A 22,012-nucleotide genomic window follows, 5' to 3' on the forward strand; every position below is an offset into this window, starting at 1 on the left:
CGCAGACCTGTTCCGACGGCCGTTTCCGAGGCGGCGCTACTTAAGGCTGTTTCCCATTATCAGAGAACGTATGGAAGCTCGGTACGGCTTTGGGTGGGTAGGGGCCCTTAACGAGGCGCTCCTAAGAGGCGATGTCCGGGAAGTACGGTAATGCGACCAAGTGACGGCCCATTAATCCTGCCATCAAGAGGCCCGCGTGTGCCCCCTCACCAAGGGGCCGACCCTACGCTGCCGTGAGATTTTTCACACTCGAACGCCTTTTCGTTCCGGCGTTTGCCACAAAAGGCCTGTGCGCAATTAAGCCGTACTGGCTTGCTAAGGCGAGCCACTGTCGTCATATACCCAAGGAGGATTAAGCATTGCACAAACCTTTCGCACATGTTCCTGTACGTTTAGCATACGCTGACGATATTATGACACTGTATGTACTCGTACGGAAGTGAAACGTGGGAGATAAGCAGTTCAGGCAAGAGTGAATAGAAGCTTTTGAAATGTGGTGCAATAGAGGATGTAAACACTGTTTACAACATACCACAGCCGCCCAGGTGAAGTCGACACGAGAAAATTGGTGTACGACACTTATGTTTCATCAAGCCGGGACACAGTCTCATACCGGCCTACGAAAACGACCTATACTATAGTGTATTCACACCACGCGCCAAGTCGTAGGCGAGGAGATGTAAAGTTCTACAGTTAATTATGAACAATAGCCACCAGGTTTTGACAAAGTAGCTACGAATTGTAACTGAACAAAAATATAAGCCTTAATGATTTGCAAAAATGAGTGTCTTCAGACAGCATTGAATAATACTAATACGATTTATTATTATTTACTCTCACAGAGTCACCAACTAGTTTTCGTTTCAAACTACGTAAAAATATGCCCTTATTGGTTTGGGAGAAAACATTATGAGTGATGGAATGGTAAGAAAGTGGGTGAGAGCATTTAAAGATGGCCGCACAAATGTGCATGATGAACAACGGAGTGGGCGTCCTTCGGTCGTTAATGAAAGTTTGGTGCAGGAAGTGGACAATAAGGTGAGAGAAAACAGACGCTTTACGATTTCCTCCTTGCGGGATGACTTTCCTAATGTTTCTCGTAGTGTTTTGTATGGCACTGTGGCCGAGCACTTGAATTACCGAAAATTGTGCGCACGTTGGGTACCGAAAATGCCGACGGAGGTGCACAAAACCAAGCGTTTAGACAGTGCATTGACTTTCCTTGAGCGGTACCACAACGACGGTGATGATTTCTTATGCCAAATTGTTACGGGCGATGAAACATGGGTGCCTTACGTCTCAAAGCAACAGTCCATGGAAGTTGAGCAAGGGCATCATTTTGCTGCAAGACAATGCCCGTCCGCATGTGGCGAATCAGACCAAAGATCTCATCACATCTTTTCAATGGGATCATCCTCCGTACAGCCCCGATCTTGCGCTCAGTGACTACCATCTGTTCTTGCACTTGAAAAAACACCTGGGCGGTCAGCGTCTTCAAGACGATCACGAAGTCAAAACAGTGCAGTGGTTAACGAGTCAGGCGGCAGACTACTATGAGGAGGGTATTCAGAAACTGGTACAACGTTGTGACAAGTGCCTCAATATTGACGGAAATTATGTAGAAAAGTAGATTAAGGTATAGGCTTTCATGTACAAATAAAATTATTGAGATATCTTAGCACGTCTTTTTTTAAATTTCAGTACGGTACTTACTTAAAAAACACGCCTCGTATCACGACAGTATTGAGGTAACAGACTTAAAAACATAATTAAAATTTAATTACAGCAACTATCAAGCGCATCAACGTGTGTAGTTCTAAGCAGGTAGCAGCTAGATCCAATTTAATTAATAATGAAAAACCAGTAATCTGAAGGCAGTTTTTGCTTACATTTTTTAATTATTGTACATCAAGGAGATCTTTAGTCGAATCCAGTTGCCGCATGTGCGGCAAAAAGCACGGAAAATGTGGCGATGGCGTGCGAAAGGAATCTGATAGTTTTTGTCGATTCGTGATCGGGAGGCGGGTGAGAACCTGGTGCACAGGTAAACAACCGGTTGTCGCACGCGTCGACTCGTTAACGAGCGAGGCGGTGTCCTGTAATTCCCTGCGCTGTGCTGCCCTTGACCGGGAAGGCGACGCCGCGGGCCGGGTGGTGACCGCCGCAAGGTCACGCAGACCGTTAGCTGCCATTCAACGGCCTCCGAGAGCTGGAACTGGAAACGTGCAGCGTCTCGCCGGTGCATTCCAGAGCTGAAGCAGCGTCCTCAGTTCTGTCTATATGTCCTTCTGAAGTCCGCGTGCAGCGCCTTGCGTCAGATTAGTCTGGCAGAAGCTGCCCAAAATTACTTTCTGTTCGGGCATGTGCGTAAAACTTTACCCGGGATGCAGCAACGGATACACTTAAATATCGTCATCAATGTTCTACCGGTGCCTTAGCACACGTATAAGTAACCGAGATTCAGTATTTCTCGCCAACTTAGTGCTCTGGCTTCTAACAACCCTACCACAACAAAGGTCAAAAATTAATTATGATTTGTAGTGTTGCTCACGCTGCTAAATATTGCATTTTCGGGCAGCACAAAGTTATATTATGTGGCAAGTGTCATTAGAGCACAGTTAATAAAGTCATTTCATGAAATAATGGATAAACTAGGCACTCATCTTTTCGTGTTTCCCACGCTGGTCTCGTTGTGAACTCATGGCTCAATCGTCGAAAATCTAGGTAGTGATGATTCCAAGCTCGGATGCAAAGAGGCCTAGGTGTTATTCTGCGATATTCAAAAGTTTTATAGACGTGTTCTTGAAGATTAAACTTTTGCAAGTTAGCACAATGGTGATGTAAAAAAGTAATCAGCACTCCGAATTTAAGTTAAACTTCTTTTTTATTATATTTGTTGCAATATCACGCAACTCACAAAAGATCACTTCACAATATAGAATATACTTGAAAATATCTTCCTCACTGTTAAAGTTCACATTTCATAAACTGACTACAATTTGCGTCTTTTCAACATGACGACCAAGACTTGACTCTCTAATAATCGCTTACGCGCTCAAAAGTCAGAGTTACAAGTACGACAAAGATCATAGTGACAAAAGAAAGAATACACATAAGAATAATATCATTGCAATATAAACATATCGATGTATCAAAGTACCTCTACATTAATGAAATCAAATCTGAATGTTGTCACAGAAATATGTTAACTACTTTACAGAAACACAGTAGAATATTGCTGGTATCGAGAGGTTGAGGTGAGGTGCCGTAATGGTTACGTAATTCAAGCACCATTACAGGCTCTTCAAAGGAAGGAAAATTATGAGTTAACGTTCTGTGTGCTGTTAGTTCAATAGCGATCCATGCTAAGATTGGACAGACAGGAAGGAAATCGGTCGTGATTTTTTCTTCCTTTAATGATTTACAGAAACCATGTAAATCTTAAATCTTGACGACCGGACGTGAATTTAAACCATCATATTATGGAATGCGAGTCCGATGTTCTAGCACTGCTCCGCCTCTTTCGGTGCTACCGCCTCACATTATCCAGCGTTTTGATACATAAAGTGTAGATACAATCTCTTTGTTTCGAACAATTTTCTTTACACTCATTTTTCTTCTAAATTTATAGCACTTTTTGCAAGTTGAAGTAAGCAAATTTGTCGGAAAGAGGATTTGTTGTCTTAGGCAATTTGTGCAAGTCTGCATTCGTCATAGCCACCGTTATTTATAAGAGTAATAAGTAGGTGGCTGCCACATAAAATGTGCTTAACTGAAGTGACTGATGAGTAGATATAGTAACCAGTTACTTTCAGTTACATTTATTAATAACATTAGCGGCTTCAATCGCCAGCTATTGTGTATTCTTATTGGTTAAAGCTACTACGTAGTTCTAGAGCATCAGCATTTAACAGAAAGCGACAACTATGGACAAAATTAGAAATACTACAATGATGGTAGTAATACAGAAAGCACGTTAAAACTAAGTCTTATCGGCAGAACACTTAGAAAATGTAACCTATCTACTAAAGAGACTGTCTAGGCTATGTTTGTCCGTCCTCTTTTGGATTACAGCTGCGCGGTCTGGGATTATTACCAAATAGGATTAACGGAGAACAAAGAAAAAGTTTGAGGAGTAGAAGCATGTTTTGTATTAACTAGGAATAGGCGAGAGAGTGTCACTGACATGATACAGGATATGCGAAGGGTATCATTAAAACAAAGGCGTTTTTCGTTGCGGCGGAAGCTTCTCACGAAATTTTAATCACCAACTTTCTCCTGCGAATGCGAAAATATTGCTAACGCCAACCTACATAGGGAGAAACGACCATCATAATAAAATAAGGGAAATCAGAGCTTGCACGGAAAGATATAGGTGTTCGTTCCTTTTTTTTTTTTTTTTTTTTTTTTTTCGTGCTGTTCGAGACTGGAGTAACACGGAATTATTGTGAAGGTAGTTCGATGAACCCTCTGCCAGGCACTTAAAATGGGAACCCTGTTTGATCACCTTTCTGGTTTCGTGCGATCGACAGCAACAACACGGCTTGGCGCTTCTGGTTCTATTGATGTGTGGAATTATACTGTAGAATGAGAAAGATAAGCCTACCGTGCTGTTAATACGAATAGATGTCGTCTACTTTTGCAGAAAATAAATATAATTAAGAGCAAAGAAGCGACTGCAAGAACTGAGGTCAAGTAGCCTGCGACTTAATATTCAACAGTTCATTTAACAAGGCATTAATCTGCGCCAGCGGCGCCAATAGTTCCGCAGGTACTAACCAGCACACAGTCTTTAGAGCTTCTGTAAAGTTTGGAAGGTAGGAGACGAGATACTGGCAAAAGTAAAGCTGTGAGGAGGGGGCGTGAGTCGTACTTGGGTAGATCAGATAGTAGATCATTTGCCCGCGAAAGGCAAAGGTCCCGAGTTCGAGTCTCGGTCCGGCACACAGTGTTAATCTGCCAGGAAGTTTCCCTAACCACTACTCCAGCAAAGTTATAGACGCGAGATATCCTTCTTCCATATATCTTCAAGAAAATCTCCAATCATGTTAGATGGATCTTTCATGACAGTTAGTAGATGAGGAGAACATGAATCGTCTATTTCTTCAGCTTCAGGGCAGCAAATCTGGCTGCATTTCATAGCAGCGTGAACATTTAATAATTAGCGTTTATAGTAAGCTGTTGCCCCAGCGGCAATGCCGTATGGTCCCGACGATTCACTTACGAGGTTCAATGCTTTTGTCCAAAACCGTGCCCTTAGCAATTTATAAAAATCTAAAGATACAGTATAAACCATGGTTGCAATGTGAGTTCTCTTTCTAAAAGTAGTGGAGCTACTGTAGTTATTTTTGTGTCAGAAAGGACGCTACATTCGCTTCGATATCTTCCGCCTGTCTTAATTAGCATCGGAATTTGCAAGAGCAGCCCGCCTGCAGCTCACCACTGAGCCGCGCGATACCTGGACGCTGGAGCACTCCGCGTAATTGGAATGCAGCCACGTGGTCCGGAAACGACCGGCGGAGCGATTTCTCACGGGCTCTGAAGGGCAAGCCGCTCTCCCTGGAGGGGCATTGCCCACCGTCCGTAACAGGGCCACAGCACGCGAGGGCGCCGCTGTTTCCAGGCCTCGGCACACCGTAGCGCAGTCCAGGGCGAGGTGGACGTGAAGGCCTGCTCAGCCGACAGAAGATATAGTCTCGTCAGATCGCATGGATCTTTTTCAAACACCCAACACGTTACGTTTCAAAAAATGGCTCTGAGCACTATGGGACTCATCTGCTGAGGTCATTAGTCCCCTAGAACTTAGAACTAGTTAAACCTAACTAACCCAAGGACATCACAAACATCCATGCCCGAGGCAGGATTCGAACCTGCGACCGTAGCGGTCTTGCGGTTCCAGACTGCAGCGCCTTTAACCGCACGGCCACTTCGGCCGGCCGTTACGTTTCATTGCAGGCTACGTATTAGTGAAATACACTGCATGACAACAGATGGCCCACCACGCAAATGTTAGAGGATCAGGTGATTACTGTGTCACACTATTCATATGGACATTGGACGTCTGGGGATGGAGTTGAACAGCTCTGACATCGATAACATAACGCAAATATGATGATAAATAAAAACAGCTGATTAGCTGTGTTTACTAATAATATATATGTATGTTTTGAATATTCTAAAGGCACAAGTTGAAAGAGAGAGAGAGAGAGAGAGAGAGAGAGAGAGAGAGAGAGAGAGAAAAGGGGAGAGGGAGAGAATAACTGAAAGAGTTACGAGACCTATTTATAAGGGATCTTTTGCGCTGCCTTATGGTTGAATAATCGAGACTAAATCACAGCAGTCGCGTGCAAGTCTCTAGCGTACCCTACAAGCGAACTGACGTAACTGATCTACCTCACTGGAATTGGCACGACGCAGTAAAATTTCTCGCACATTCATAATAAATCAGCAGTATATCGCGGTGACTAAGTTATGACCTGTAAAACGTAGAAATTTAATGCGTGGTATTCGGTCGTTCAAAGAAATGTTTTTATGGATCAAACGCATACCTTACGGACACAATAATTTTGTAGTCCCTCACTGAATAATATATAAAGAAGGAAAGATACCAAATGTGGTTCATTCCAAGTTAATATCTTCCTGCTCGGAAGATTGTGCAAGTCAGAGCAAATCGAGGACCATTCTCTTGCAATGTACTTATACAGGTTGTTACAACGCTACAAACATCTAGGGGTGATAGATCAAGTCATCGTGAACAACCTTCAGTAGAGACGAAAACTGTTTGCTGACATTTCCCAGCGACGCTAGGTGTCCTTTGGTATTCGCCGGTCCTGGGATGACGAGATTTCACCGAACTAGCAGACTCTACTGACCAGGTGTGCTGCGTATTATTTACCCCAGTAAAGTAATAGAATTATTTAAAAAGACCTAAGAATGAGTTTCTCTAAACAGATAAAGTTGTTTTAGAAGGGAAACAGGAATTTCAGTTTTGCTCGGCCTATTGCCATTCAAGCTCAGTAGATGACTGAATTGTAGGCAAGATGCAATGCACACGACTGCTGCAGAGTGCCTACGCCCTGCCACCTCACAGGGGCATAATCAGTCTTAAACGACGCCTAGCCTCTACGGGTAGCGTCAGCGAACATCTCATCTCCAACAGAAGTTGTTCCCCCAAGACAAGTTTGTCTCAAAAACTTTTCGATTCCATGTACAGGTTTCAGAGGGTTCAGAGCACTCGCACGAAGTTTGTTCTCATCGTTAGCACTGAAACTGAGGATAGCTAAACTTGCTTCTGAAGAAAACTTGAGACTTAACGAGGTTGATGCGAAGCAGTTTCTATTTCAAAATAGTTTGCGTGTCTCTCAACTTACAACCACACAATGGATTTTAATGCTGCACTCTCTTCTACACAATGTTCCTCTTCTCGCTTTTGATTTTGAAAGGAATGCGTCTTCCAGTTTCGTGAAAGAAATTTGTGCAATAGTGAAGACGCTGGATTCGTATTCGGTAGGGACGGAGTTTGAATTCCGCTTAAAGTACTCTGAGTTAGGCTTTCAGTTCCCCTACTCTTCTTCGAACGACAGCGTTGTGGCGAAATCTCAGACTGTAGCTTCTCAATTACGGTTGACTATTCCTTCCGACGCTTCGTAGAGAAAAGACGGGACTAATTCACAGCTGGTTGTAAACTAAACTGTAAGTTGTGGCTAAATTACTTAGCGAAGATTACATCTGCATGCTGAAAGTTCTTCGAATATACTGCTGGTCGAGTCCATTTCAGCGCCGACCGCGCGAATGTTGTACGTGCCTGGGCGACGGAGTTAGCAGTTGGTGACGAGCCAGTCGTGACGAGAGCAGGGCTATCGACAGAACACGACACGAACGGGGGAGGCAATTTCCACGCCATCTCCGCAGATCGTTATGTTATGGAAATTGCGCCGACCTGCAAATCGAAAGGTGACAGTCGTGATGATCGTCGACAGAATCTACCAGTAGGAGCAGCACAGACGGTACCACGTTTCCGTTGGAACAGCATCCTGGGCAAACACTCGAGTTATGTATAAGTTTCCTGAGTATCCGTACAAGCACAAACGCAACCACGGTAGCGAGGTGTAGGCTATTAGTAACGTTGTGGTACAGTTTATGAATGTTTCCAGGGCGGAAAAAAAGAGCTGGGCATCTTCAGGGAAGCAATGACTATAACAACATCTAGCGAGAATTTTTCCGCTGCTGCTCGCACATGTAATAGACTGAAACGAAATGAAAACTTGTGATTCCATTTTGCTGATTTTCGGAAATATATTTAAAATATTGTATGAACGTTAGGATCGTTTCCACGAACCTGGTGATATTTACGGCGGCGCCCGTGGCGATTCAGTTTAAGTATAAGTACCACCTATCAAAGAGAAGTTGCAGAAGACTAGTTGTTTTCCATTATAAACTACCACGATTGAGAAAAGGTCGCCTGCTGTGACAGGGACCTGTTGACCTCTTTAAACCTGCATGCAAAAGTTAACGATCTGGCCTCGTATTTTCAACAACTACAACGTGTTACCTAGACGAATAGTAACGAATAAAAATATATTATTATCTTCTTTGGGCTTTTATTAAAACTGCCAACCACGATTTAAAACATTAACGGCGTGTGGCAGCGATCAATGTAAAAATTTGGAAATTTGTCGTAAGGTCTTACGGTACCAAACTGCTGAGGTCATCAGTGCCTAAGCTTACACACTACTTAATCTTACTTAAACTAACTTACGCTGAGGACAACACACTCTCCCATTCCCGAGGGAGGACTCGAACCTACGACTGGGGCAGCCGCGCGGACCATGACAAGGCGCTCCAGACCGATCGGCTACCCCGCGCGGCGCGATCAATGTAGACGAACAGAACTTCATCTGACCAGTTGACGATGAGAAACTACGTTCTAAGCGTATTGTGGTTTGAGAGGAATGTGGTTAACGCGAAGCACGGATCTTGCCAGCTGTGATCGTGAACTGCCACACGGACGCAGCACTTGAAATACGTAGCTGTGTAAGAAAAGAAAGAATAAAATAGTTCTTATGAGAAATAAGGAATGAACATCACAGTACTTCGATGTGCGCGACCACAGTCGAAGTCGTGTGCACCTGTGCTTCACTGATCTGAGGATCCTCTCATCCACCCAGGAGAAAGAGATATTTACAGTGTGGTGAAATACAGATGGCAGTGCCTCGGGTATGTCCTTAGGTTAGTTAGGTTTAAGTAGTTCTAAGTTCTAGGGGACTGATGACCTCAGAAGTGTAAGTCCCGTAGTGCTCAGAGCCATTTCAACCATTTTTTAAGGAAGTCGAACGTGGACAGGAAACGATCGAGAGTAGAAGAGAGTAGAAGCTTTTGAAATTTGTTGCTACAGAAGAACGCTGAATATTAGATTGGTAGGCCAAGTAACTAGTGTGTGTGTGTGTGTGTGTGCGTGTGTGTGTGTGTGTGTGTGTGTGTGTGTGTGTGCGTGTGTGCGTGCGTGCGTGAAGGAATAACAATCGTAGAGGGAGATCTAGGCTCGAATATAGTCAGCAAAGGCAAGTGATTGCTGGCTGGACTAGTTATGCAGCTATAAGTAGACATGTACATGATAGACAAGCGTAGAGACCTGTGCCTCTACCCGTTCTTCGGACTGAAGATCGCAACAACAGTGTTGTTTTAGTAGACAGCTTAGAAAGTCAAACGTAGGTATCGTTGTTAGAACGTAAGTCGTCAATTCAGAAGCGGGTCAAGATTCACCGTGGAGAAGCCCCGGCCCTGCACTGCTAGAGGCGGCGGTGCGTCACGCTGCCCCCTGCCCACGGGCCGAGCCAGTTACGGCAGCCGGCGCTTCCCGGTCTTTAAACCGCCGCCCACCACGCCTGGCCTTGCTGGCGTCCTGCCGAATGGCTTTCCGATGACGAAGGAGAAAAGGGGAAACCGCTCCGCTGAGTAGTTTTCGTAGTGTCCGGGCTTCCTCGTGCGGAACCGACACAACTTCCGCGAGCGCAGAGGTTGCGGGGATCCGTGACGCAGCCTTCCCCGTTTGGTGCTGCTATTTTGGTTCGTGTACGCGTGCTGTGGTCAAGAACTTAACTCCATTCAAGAGGGCAGCAACCTGACTAAATGCTTTCCTGCACTATCATCGTCTGATCTCTGATATTATCATTATACGACGAGACGCTGCAAATGAAACGCAGAAGAAAAAGCATGTCACCATCCACGGTCCATACTGAGCCCACTGTTACAGGCTTTTATGCGGTTCCTATCGCGTGCAAACCATATACCGCTGCAATGTGGCAATGTACCACGAGTCTCACGTGGTTAATTAGATCCACAACTTCCGTTTTCAGTGAAGCGTGACATTGTCGGGAAGGAGACAGCGGCCTTAATGTAACTTATTGAATAAAAACATTTTAATGTTAAAAAACTTTGTATGCCGAGGCCGCAATTTTCGGTATACAGTTAAAGCACGATGACTAGTTTCAATTGTTTTCTACAATCATCTTCAGATCAGTCAAATCGTAAAAAAGCGGTCAACATCCATTGAAGAACATTATATGCGAGTTACTTTTGGCGTGTCTTGCCAAGCAGTTCGGTTTCGCGCCATTTTATTTTTTAATTTCCATTTGTGCACATTTTATAGAGATGGCTATTTTATACGCCATGCTGGATCAGTCCGTGTAAGCCAGACTGTGGAACAGCTGACAACTCTTGTACAATTGAAAATCACAGGTATGTCTTGCAAGTTTTACTAATGCAACTGCCAATTTTCCTTCTTCATTACCGTAATCTTGCGAGGTTACCGTTTACAACCTGGCTCGCCCACGACATACTATCATAATCTTGTTGGCCCATAATACGAATGCATTTCGTTGCATGACTAAAGCTAATTGTGTTTTTCAATGCATATTCACCGATTTTCTGCAATTTGAACAATCCGAAGACGGTTGTAGAAAACAACCGAAACTAGTCATCGTGCTTTAATTTTATACTGAAAATTGCGGTGTACGCATAAAAGGCTTTTTACTTTTTATTTTATTTTATGAACTTTCGTTTTCAATATCCACTGGCTTTTAACTTCTGTTAGTTAATGTGATTTTCACCTCTGGGAATACTTTCGCGAATTTGGCACTGCCATTGTAGCGCCTAGAACCGCTCGGCCACCCCAGCCGGTCGACTTCTGTAAAAGCTACAGTCTAGACGAATTCTTGCTATTGCCACTCAGCATCTATTTCAACAATCACAAGTTATTTCAGTGCCCGAATAATAATACTCATAAACAACATAGTGCGTCAGAATAAATAAGTCATCTTTTTCTTTCTCTTTTTCTAAACAGAGCTACCTACGAATTGTCCATTATTTAAACTACGCTAGTAATGGGACGTCATCCGTTTTGCCACGTGAGTGACCGTAATAATATGGTTTGCAGTCACTGTAAGTTCTACCTACCAGCTACGTTAATGTTTTGTCACTTCGTATTGACAAAAACGTCAAATCAAAAACACTTTCACTAGTCTAAATTTCAATTTTTATTTTAATTATGCGATCAGTTTCGGTGTTTCAATATGCCTGCTTCAGGTCTCTATGTAAAGACAACAATAATAACCATGCGCACTCCGCAACAAAGGGGCGGTGTAAAATTTAAGGAATCAATTATAGACAGCGGTAATTTTTAGTAAACAACTAACAAAAACCAAACTGTACAGGGAGTGATATCAAACTCAAAGACAAATAAGGAATAAAACAAGAGAACAGTTGCACACTCTATGAATATAAACTAGGGACAAACTGTATATACCGCATAATAGTAAAGCGAACCCATAACTGGGAGGTCAAAATTACATGCTATACATACATAACTGCGGTGCACAGATTGACAAACAACTAGTATGTAACGCTAACGTCAATGCTCGTGAAACAACTGAAGCAAAACAATCTCAATTATGTACAGATGAGCACAATCTTTAAATGTTGCTATATAAAAGTGAAATGTAAAACCACATATTGGAGGTCAACCCCACGTTAACTACCTGTATCACCATGTGCCATATAGTAATAAGAACCTAATAAAACAAGAATATAATGTTACGTAAATACAATCTATCATTCACAGATTCATAAGGTGCCACCTGTTTCATACAAACATTTCAAAAAATGATTCAAATGGCTCTGAGCACTATGGGACTTAACATCTGAGGTCATCAGTCCCCTAGAACTTAGAACTACTTAAACCTAACTAACCTACGGACATTGCACACACCCATGCCCGAGGCAGGATTCGAACCTGCGACTGTAGCGGTCGCGGGGTTCCAGGCTGTAGCGCCTAGAACCGCTCGGGCACCCCGGTCGGCTACAAACATTTGTAATCAACTAAACTGTGAAGGCTAATGTAATACACCGTAACGAAATCCTACTAAATAGGAAGTGTTGAAATATCATGTGAAAGAAGTCATAGTTAACGTTAGAACAAATGGAAAGTCTGCTGGAAGGCAGGCGTGTAGCTAGGTAATACAGCAAACTGTAAACTTTGAAGTGAAAAATGGTTTAAATGGCTCTAAGCACTATGGGACGTAACATCTGAGGTCATCAGTCCCCTAGAACTTAGAACTACTTAAACCTAACTAACCTAAGGACATCACACACATCCATGCCCGAGGCAGGATTCGAACCTGCGACCGTAGCAGTCGCGCGGTTCCGGACGGAACCGCCTAGAACCGTTCGGCCACCGTGGCCGGCAAAATTTGAAGCTAGTCTAAAGAAAAGTACTGCAATGCATACGCAGTATATCACTGACTTGGATGTCATACCCTATATAGTTTGGTTTTTGATAAATATTTATTACATATTACCACTGCGTGTAATACATTACTCAAATTTCACACCACCTCTTTTGGAATGCAGTATTCACTGTTGTTATTATTATTGTCTTTACACACGGGCCCGAACATGGGGAAGTGAAAAGCCGAAACTGGTCACATAAGTAAAATAAAATTTGAAATTTGGGCGGCTGAAGACGTTTTTGATTTGACGTTTCATACTGCACAGCCAAAGTCCCTCAACCATCCCGTATAACGACGGACTTCCAGAGAGTTCTAATTGTCGATCGGCCGTGCTTAAGCAGGATGGTATCTGATGTGTACTGTATTACAAAGGAACCCTGTCTACAATTCACAGCTACTGACATTACAACATGAAAGGCAAAACTTTATTCCCATCAGCTTCATTCCAAATGTGAATCAGTTTAATGCTTTTATTAAATTTATGATGTTACTGCATTTATTAGGCTTGCAAGCTTTGCGCTGCTTTAAGTGGACCAGCTGGGCTGCAGGGTTGTGTGTTTGGTGACAGGTTCCGGTGGCTGCTGCCGCTGCTGTCGGCCCTGGCGCTGGCGTCTGCAGAGGACAGCGTGCTGCTCTACAGCAAGTTCGGCCTGCAGATGGTCACCTCGTCCACCCTGCACTGGATCCCTGCCACCGGCTCCAAGATGCCCAACTACACCATCAGCGCAGAGAACAGCCCCGTAGTCCGTGAGTAGCGACTGTCACTGCTAAGCTCATGATACTGAGTACTATCACTAACGAACAGTGTAGCGTGGCAGCGGTGTGCACGAGACAGCTATCTACAAGTTCCAAAGAGCCTCATTTTAAACATGAAAATGTTTCTTTTTTTACGAGTTGGGGGAAGGTGGAAGGAATAGGGGTTTGAGGTTGTCAAAGATTCAAATGCGCCCCATACTCAGGAAATGGGCGTAGAGGATCACATGCAGGAAACCTATATCGCTGCTCTTGGTTTGGTCCTGTGGACGTGGGTCACCGTTGCCTCGCTTCTACCTGTCATAAGAGTCAAGTTGTATCTGCGTCCTGTGCTTGTACAGTTCAGTTTTGGGTTTGTGTTATAGTGGTGCAGGGAAGGGAGAGGGTTGAACCCGGTGCCAGTACATAGCCTACTACTCTCGGATAGCACCAAGCAGGCCACCGAGCTTGGAGTCCACATCCAACACCGATCGAAGTGGCGCAGTGGTTAGCACACTGGACTCGCATTCGGGAGGACGACGTTTCAAGCCTGCATGCGGCCGTCCTGATCTAGGTTTTCCGTGATTTCCCTAAATCGCTTCAGGCAAATGCCGAGATGGGTCCTTTGAAAGGGCATGGCCGAATTCCTTCCTCGCCATTCCCCAATCCGATGGGACCGATGACCTTGCCATTTGTTCCCCTCCCCCAAATCAACCAACCAACCACATCCAACGGACGGACCACTATCAACAGTTCACATGCTCTCACTTCATGAGACATTGGCGCAAAGACTGGTGATCAGGAACTTCACGCCACCAACTCTCATCCCCTTGTCACCCAATTACTGGCAGTGAAAACTTTTCACCACCAAGATTCGAAGACACTAACCTCCGAGTCGAGCGCCACCGCCCAGGCGTGCGTTAGCGATTCCAACTACAGAGACGCGAGGGTTGTGTGAGGTGGTTTGTATGTGAAACCATATTCAACGTTAGTTCTTTTCACGACTTAAGACTGTTAAGAGGGTAATAAGAACCCATTTTAATGATTGACATTGCCAAGCTTTGTAATGCTTATTTGGACTGTATCTTATGTACCAAAGAAAACCAGAAAAGAGAGCGCCGAAAATCAGTTTGCTACAAATGTCTTTGAAACTAGCACATCGATCCCTAATGTTATACTCCATTGTCGTAACTGCTAATTAGATATAATGAAGTGCGGCCTGTCTTCTTTCCTCATCGTAGTGTTCCAAAACGAGTGTCGTTTGGACGACTGTATTAACTATACGTGCAGAAAAGTTTAATGAAACTAAATGGAATACACTATGCTTAACCATCCAAGAGCGTCGCATGTCCCCACTTCGAGTACACTGTGCAGATATTTTCACTCCTTTAACCCAGTATAATACTCTTAGTTTGGTGACTTAAGAATTGTACACGGACGCCTCTGCTCCACACGCCAGTCACAAATGCGAATGATGAAGTTCTGTTTGACAGTCGAATGTCGTACCTCTGAAGCGAGCACAATCTCCATATGGTGTAACACTGCATTTGGCTACAGATTTAGCTTCACTGCGTTCAGAACGTCATTCCACTCAAATGAACGCGACTTCAGGCAGTATATCAAATTACCGCTATCTCTGTTGAGATTGTTTTGAAGCATGATGTCCCCGTCATCCCACCTCTGCATACCACCAAACAGACAAGACATGATACACCTTTGATGTGCAATTAAACACACTACTCGTATACTTCACAGCTTGTGATCTAGTTATGAGCGCCGCTGCTTCTAGATCGCGGGGTCCTGGGTTCGATTCCCTCCCGAGTCGAAGGCTTATTTTGCTCGGGGACTAGGTGTTTAAGTTGTCCTAATTATTTCATCTCATATTTAACGAAAAGATGAGCAAGTCGCCGAAGTGGCATCAAGTAGAAAGAGGTGGTGGAACTATCCCAGAAGGGGTCTTCCGACCAACAATGCAATACGATGATTTCATCGTTGACGGTGCACTATTTCTGTCTGTTGTCTGTCAATTTATTCCGGCGTACAAGCGATACTCACTAAGCTGGCGCCAAAGTCCATTTGATTGGAGAGAGGTGACAAATGATATGTCGCTTGTGTGAAGTAATGTTCTCGAACTGACTCTGCGTCCGTCCTACAAGTTTGTACACAACTTTCACCTTCGCGATTCCTGGTGGAAATGTTACCTCTGGCAAACAGTGTATTTTGATAATGAGCGTAGTAGTTTGTTTGTTGTTATTTTGTCAAAAACTGGCATATTGAGCCCGTGACTGTGTACAAAATATAGGTTGACTCGTATACAGAAGATTACAGCAACCAGCCTCTTTTTATAGTGCTATTTATTTAATTACATAGCGCTTAGCGCCGTTACCGGTTTCGAACTGACAGGTTCATCTTCAGACGGCTAGTTCACGTTTTACTTTACATTTTGAGTTTTGTTTCCTCATCTGACGAAACTTCTTCGATGTGGTGATACCAAGTGTGTGTGTGGTGCGTTACAAAAAAGTGCATTATACAGTTTCCGATGTTGCAAGATGATAAACAACCTGCAGTGGAACGTAATGGCGCAGATTCTTCATTGGCATCACCACCCCAAGGAAGTTTCGTAAGATGTGGGAACAAAACTCAAAATGTAATGTAAAATGTGAACTAGCCGTCTGAAGATGAAACTATCTGTTCGAAACCAGTAACGGTACTATTTAAGTAAATAAATAGCATTATAAAGAGTGGTGGTTGCTGTAATCTTCTGTGTAAGAGTCAGCCAAAGTTGCTATTAGGTGAACAATTTCAGTGTTAGTGGGAGGAACTGACAATTACCGTTCCCCTTAGACCAGTAGTGAACTATCTCCTCTCCCATTACAGCCTCCTACAGGCGACGAAGAAAAATTGTGCAGATAATAATTCTTCTTGGACCACGTCGCATCCGCATATCAGTCACGTGCGAGGACAATGGTCTTACTACTTAACAGTGGAAATGAATCACATGTAAGCATGTAATAAACATAAAGCTGTCCTCAACCTGAAGTTGGTTAAAACACTGTAGTGCTTGGGAAGGCATGGTACTGCTGGAATACCCCAGGCAGGCCTACACTTAAACACTGACGCCAAACTACAGACCAACCTGTCATTTTTCACATATACATATCATTGTCAGAACTGAAACAACTGATAAAGGACATAAAAGATCCTAATGATGATCAAGATTTTAACTACACACTTTTAGATATGCAGTCTGACACATAGGCACTGCGCCATACAGTACAAAACACCAATACTCCAAAGCTTCCAGATCTGAATAAAGGCGCATTCGAAATCTCATAAGGCTAAGCTGTGAGTCTGGTGAGTGCTGCCAAAAAGCTGAAAGAACAAAGAGACGGTAGTTGGCAGAACAGCACTGCCTCTAGAGGCTGCCTGCTGTGTGAGTAACGGCCGGTTAAACGTCTGAAATGACTGGGGGAGGAGGATCGAACAACAGTCACGGTTTACGGAGGGCCACCACGGAAGACCTTTATGGCGTCGGTCCGCTTCTCTTCAACCAGAGAGGCGCAGTGAAAGTACCCGAGTACTCGCGCAAACTTTATCACTAGAAGCATCGGTACTACGATCCCAAACCTCTGGATTTGTAGTCTGACAGGCACCGAGCCATAAACGTGAAATGTAAGCTGTTATTGCGTCATCAGAATAAGTTGACCCTAACAGTCTGCGATTTGCCCTTTCATCTGTACTGGACACCGTAACACGTGTACTGCTAAATGATGGGCTGTTTCAACCGCGCCGCGGAACCGGCCTAAGTAAGAGGACGCCGTAATAACGGGAGACCTCGCCGCAAGTACTCTCTCAGCCTACAAAACGTTTGAAGTTGTTCCGCATCGCTACTCGTGTTCTGTAATGGAAGCAACAAAGAGCAGGCGGCAAAGAGCTCGGGATAAGACCGGTCATTTTCGCCATGGGGAACAAAAAAGTAAGCACTGAGGTAACCACATCCTAGGTAGAACGAGAAAAAAATAAATAAGTAAACCAAAACAAAACAACTACGCAGCTCGCCGTAGGGGGGACCTCCGGTGGAGCAGGAAACTTCCTGCTGTGCGTCGTCCAGGCTGCTTACAAAAAGCCGGCCCCAGCACGAGACAATAAAACGACCAGCAACGGTAGATGGCAGGCGCGTCGGTCAAGACTACCCACGGCGTAAGGCTTCCGCTGTACGCGGTATACGGAGCGACCAAGCACGAAAACTACTGTGCACAAAAGTCAACCCTCCAAATAAATGAGTGTCCCTCTGCTATTAGATGAGCACGATGCCTTTCGGAACATAATTCTCTACTAAAGGCTGCTGTAAGCAAAGCATTACAATGAACACCAATTCTTGGTTGTTTCAGATTTTATGGGGAACAGCGGCTTCCAGTTTTTCACTGACGTGTTATTTATACGAATTTCATAAGTCATAACACCGTGGTATATCGTGCGAACATGTGGTATCGCCGTTATCAGACTACATACACTGAAAAGCCCGCGGGGCCGGCCGAAGTGGCCGTGCGGTTCTAAGCGCTGCAGTTTGGAACCGCGAGACCGCTACGGTCGCAGGTTCGAATCCTGCCTCGGGCATGGATGTGTGTGATGTCCTTAGGTTAGTTAGGTTTAACTAGTTCTAAGTTCTAGGGGACTAATGACCTCAGAAGTTGAGTCCCATAGTGCTCAGAGCCATTTGAACCATTTGAAAGCCCGCGGCAAACAGTACCGAAAGCAACCGACTGAACGCGACCGCATGCGAGGATGGCTCGGTACCAGCGCCTGAAACACTTAGTGTGAGCTTGGCCATTTTACAAGACGGATATAAGCAGAGTGGAACAGCGAGCATACGTGAAAATTGCCGTTCTCGCTGGCAGAAATGCTACTCAGTGTCATACGGAATTACGAGCAGCTGTGGTTGATGGGCCATCACCCACAAAGGTCATGTTCATTTTGGTGGAGCGTCACCCTGTTAGGGACGGCCACGCTATCAATGCCCAATGCTACCGCAACTTTCTGCTGTACCATCTGCGATTTATACTTCGTCGAAAACTACAGGCGTAATCAATAATTGTGCACAACGTTGGGGGTGGGATATCCTCCCCCATCCACCCTAATCACCAGACCTCAGTCCATGCGAATCGATATCATTTCACAACTGAAGAAACCATTGCGTGGGAGGCGCTTTGCAGACAGGGTGGATACCCTCACGGCAATTCGGCGACAAGTGGCACACACTGATGGCAATGCTAATGGCAGTCATCGCCTTTCCCATCGTTGCCAACGCATTGGGGAACTTTTTTTTCCATTTGTACTCGAGCACAACAAATTTACACAGAGTTCCAATGCGCGTGTTTCATTTCATCGTGTGCCATGACCTCCTGTAGTGGAACCCTATTTACGTTGGCATTCAGATACACACTGCATTACCGGTTCAGTGCACATCGTGGAATTCTCATGTTGCCATATTATCGCAAGATATACCATAATTGCCATGACTTAGAATGAGCCTCGAGCATATTACCATTCACAGCTGTAGTGGAGAAAAGGTAGTTCGTTCGTAATAATAACCGGGTGGGAGTTACGCCCTCTAAACACAACAATATTTTTCTTAGTGTTGAATTTTTTGCACTGTGCTCTTTCCTCGGCACTTACTCTGGACTGTGTGCGAGGGTTTAACATCCAGTGTTTCTATGTAACGATCTAAATATTTTAGAGATCCATAATAGTCCCAGTTTCTAAAGATCGCACCAATTTTGTGTGTGGTACCAACCGTTTGCATTGAGGCTTTTTCCTGCACGTACCGATTAGACTGTCAGAAGAGAAAAAAAGCTCTTGCAAATGGATAGTTGTTTGCTGGATTTCAGAGATTCCAGTTCTGTTAAGCACCTGTGCTCTCTACTGCTAAGGCACTGAAACAAATTTTGATAATTATAGCAGAAAAATATGCCACGTCCCTCCAGCACGCTCTGCAGAACGTGACTGACGGGCAAAATGAAACCTCTCCAAACAAAATACGATCAATTTCCCATCCAGTCTGCTGAAGCAATACCTCTGTTTCCATACACACAAACACCACAGTGTAAATACCACAAGGGCGTATATTTGTGAATATTTCACAGCGTGTCACGTTTTCTCTTCAAACGTGGCCTCTTTGATCCCATGAACGGTCATATCATTCGTGTTTGTACTGTAAACAGTTTCCAAGCGGACGGGCAATATGTCCTCCGTTTCTCATATGATGCCGTGAGGACTTGGTACAATAGCTTCAGTGCCTGAAGAAACGGTTTTATGAAATTCTGACCCTTTGAAGTATAATACTGGACCTAGATGCGCCTACTCAGTTTGTCTTGAGTACAGTCATTTCAAATACAGTATGTCATAAATAGCAATGACTGTATTTGTATGTAGCACGAAAGATGTACAATTGTGACTTCCTGGTGTTTGTACCTGTCGTTTCTATGCACCAAGAGCATAAAAAAATGAAATAAAAAAAAACACAAAGAATAGGCTAAATGTGTGGTTTATGATTTGTAGATTCCGGTGCGTCTTGCTATTTTTTCCAGCGCATCAAAGTATGGTAATTCTGGCAGTATTTTAAATATGCCGTCAACGGAAATTCGCACTGGGGTTAATTCCAGATTCATTCACAAGACAATGAGTGAGTTAGTTACACATGGATTACTAGTCTTTTGTACAAATGAGGGCCCCTGAGGAATTAACAAAAGTAAGAAAGGTCGCGACAGGCCGAACACATGAATTGGGGCGTGTGATGTATTGGAATGCTTCAGAAAACGAACTCTTGATGGTTTCGGGTCCTACGCGGACGCAAAGTTTTGACTTTGATTCTGATTCTATCGCTGTGTGCCACACTGAAACTCCAAAGGACCAGAGTTCAATCCTCAGTGGGTTCTAGAACTTTTTAACACATATTGCTTCTTTCTTCCGTGGCAATGGTTTCTGTACGCGAGTAACGTAAAGTTGCAAACTGTAGTTCCCCACAAGACAGTCTATATAAGTTCAAAGATCTGAGGACGAAAAGGGCAGGTCACTCCCAATAGGACCAAGTCTAGTAATGTACTGTACTGTTACACCGAACATTCGGGTTGACTTGCCAGAACCAACCGTGAGTATTAAACTCTATGGATTCATCATACACTTTTTGGGTGTAGGATATTTCCAGTTTCGATACGAAATGGTTTGACTACAAGGGATGAAACCTCAAACTTCGTACACCTGTGGCGTCTAATGTACTATCGAATAATATAGCGCAGTGGTAAGACCCTGGCCTAGGTAGGTTTATGCCAACAGTGTAATAATATTAACTAAAGCAGTATTATAAATTGTTTCTATTTATTTATGATAGTTTAATTATTACAATAATTCGTCTACGATTGAATTTTGAGTGCACATTTACTTTTCGGAAGCGTTATTTGGGGCATTAGATCACTCAAATTGTGACTGGCTTGTCTCAACATTCTTAGAAGTACGTTATGCCTCATACCTTGTGGTTTCGAGGAAATAAGAGCAATAATGATCAGGAAATGATTTATTTCACCTAATATAATGGTTATGGGAAATAAATTTTTGTTATTTCCTCATTAATACTACAAACTACACGATGTGAGGCAAAATACATTTCTGCGGTAGTAAAGAGAAGTCTGTGACAGTTTGAGTGGTATTGCAGGCATGATGCCGGAGATAACGTTAGCATACAATAAATGTGCACTGAAAATTCATCTCGTAGACAAGTTTTTGTATTAACTGAACTACTAGAGATTAATAAATACAACGTATAATACCGCAACGTTCTAGGTGTCCCTGTCAAGAGTGACGTCTGTTGGCGTCGTTTCCCTTAAATGCAGTGAAATGAAAAGTACGGATCAATGAGGATGAAATAAATGAAGTTGCATTGACAGTAAACAATAAAAGTGAATATCTGAACTGTTTGGTGTAAAGTCCATTCAAAATTTGTGCCACATCATGAGTCGAGCTTGGATGCCCTGATTTTTGCTGTCAGTCGCCTTATCCGTTACGGCAGGTTAACAAGCCTCAAAGGCTCACTTAAAGTTCCATCGTCACTGAGATTTTGTCTACGATTTCGGAGGCCTACAGCCGTAAGTCTCTCCTTCGGGCGTTTTGAAGCCGGTGTCCCCCTGTGAACTGGCCCCTGTGAAGTTTGTGTAAATAATAATAATAATAATAAAATATGGAGGACTGGTCGGTCCATTAATCGTCCTGTCTGAACTCGACAACTTGCCCGGCAGATAGAAGAACCGAAGAATATATTTGAGATATCGAGGCCGGCCGCGGTGGTCTAGTGGTTCTAGGCGCGCAGTCCGGAACCGCGGGACTGCTACGGTCGCAGGTTCGAATCCTGCCTGGGGCATGGATGTGTGTGATGTCCTTAGGTTAGTTAGGTTTAAATAGTTCTAAGTTCTAGGGGACTGATGACCACAGAAGTTAAGTCCCAT

At 43.9% G+C, this 22,012-nt stretch overlaps 1 protein-coding gene across 1 annotated transcript in view; it reads left to right on the forward strand.

Annotated features, from left to right (window-relative positions):
* Positions 1-22,012, forward strand: part of LOC126484582 (protein unzipped) — a 107,248-nt gene that overhangs the window by 64,500 nt on the left and 20,736 nt on the right. The window contains exon 2 of the mRNA XM_050108145.1: positions 13,354-13,532. Coding sequence (XP_049964102.1) covers positions 13,354-13,532 — 179 coding nt within the window. The remainder of the gene's footprint in view (positions 1-13,353; positions 13,533-22,012) is intronic.

The sequence above is a fragment of the Schistocerca serialis genome, chromosome 6, assembly GCF_023864345.2.
Source record: "Schistocerca serialis cubense isolate TAMUIC-IGC-003099 chromosome 6, iqSchSeri2.2, whole genome shotgun sequence".
Taxonomy (NCBI): domain Eukaryota; kingdom Metazoa; phylum Arthropoda; class Insecta; order Orthoptera; family Acrididae; genus Schistocerca; species Schistocerca serialis.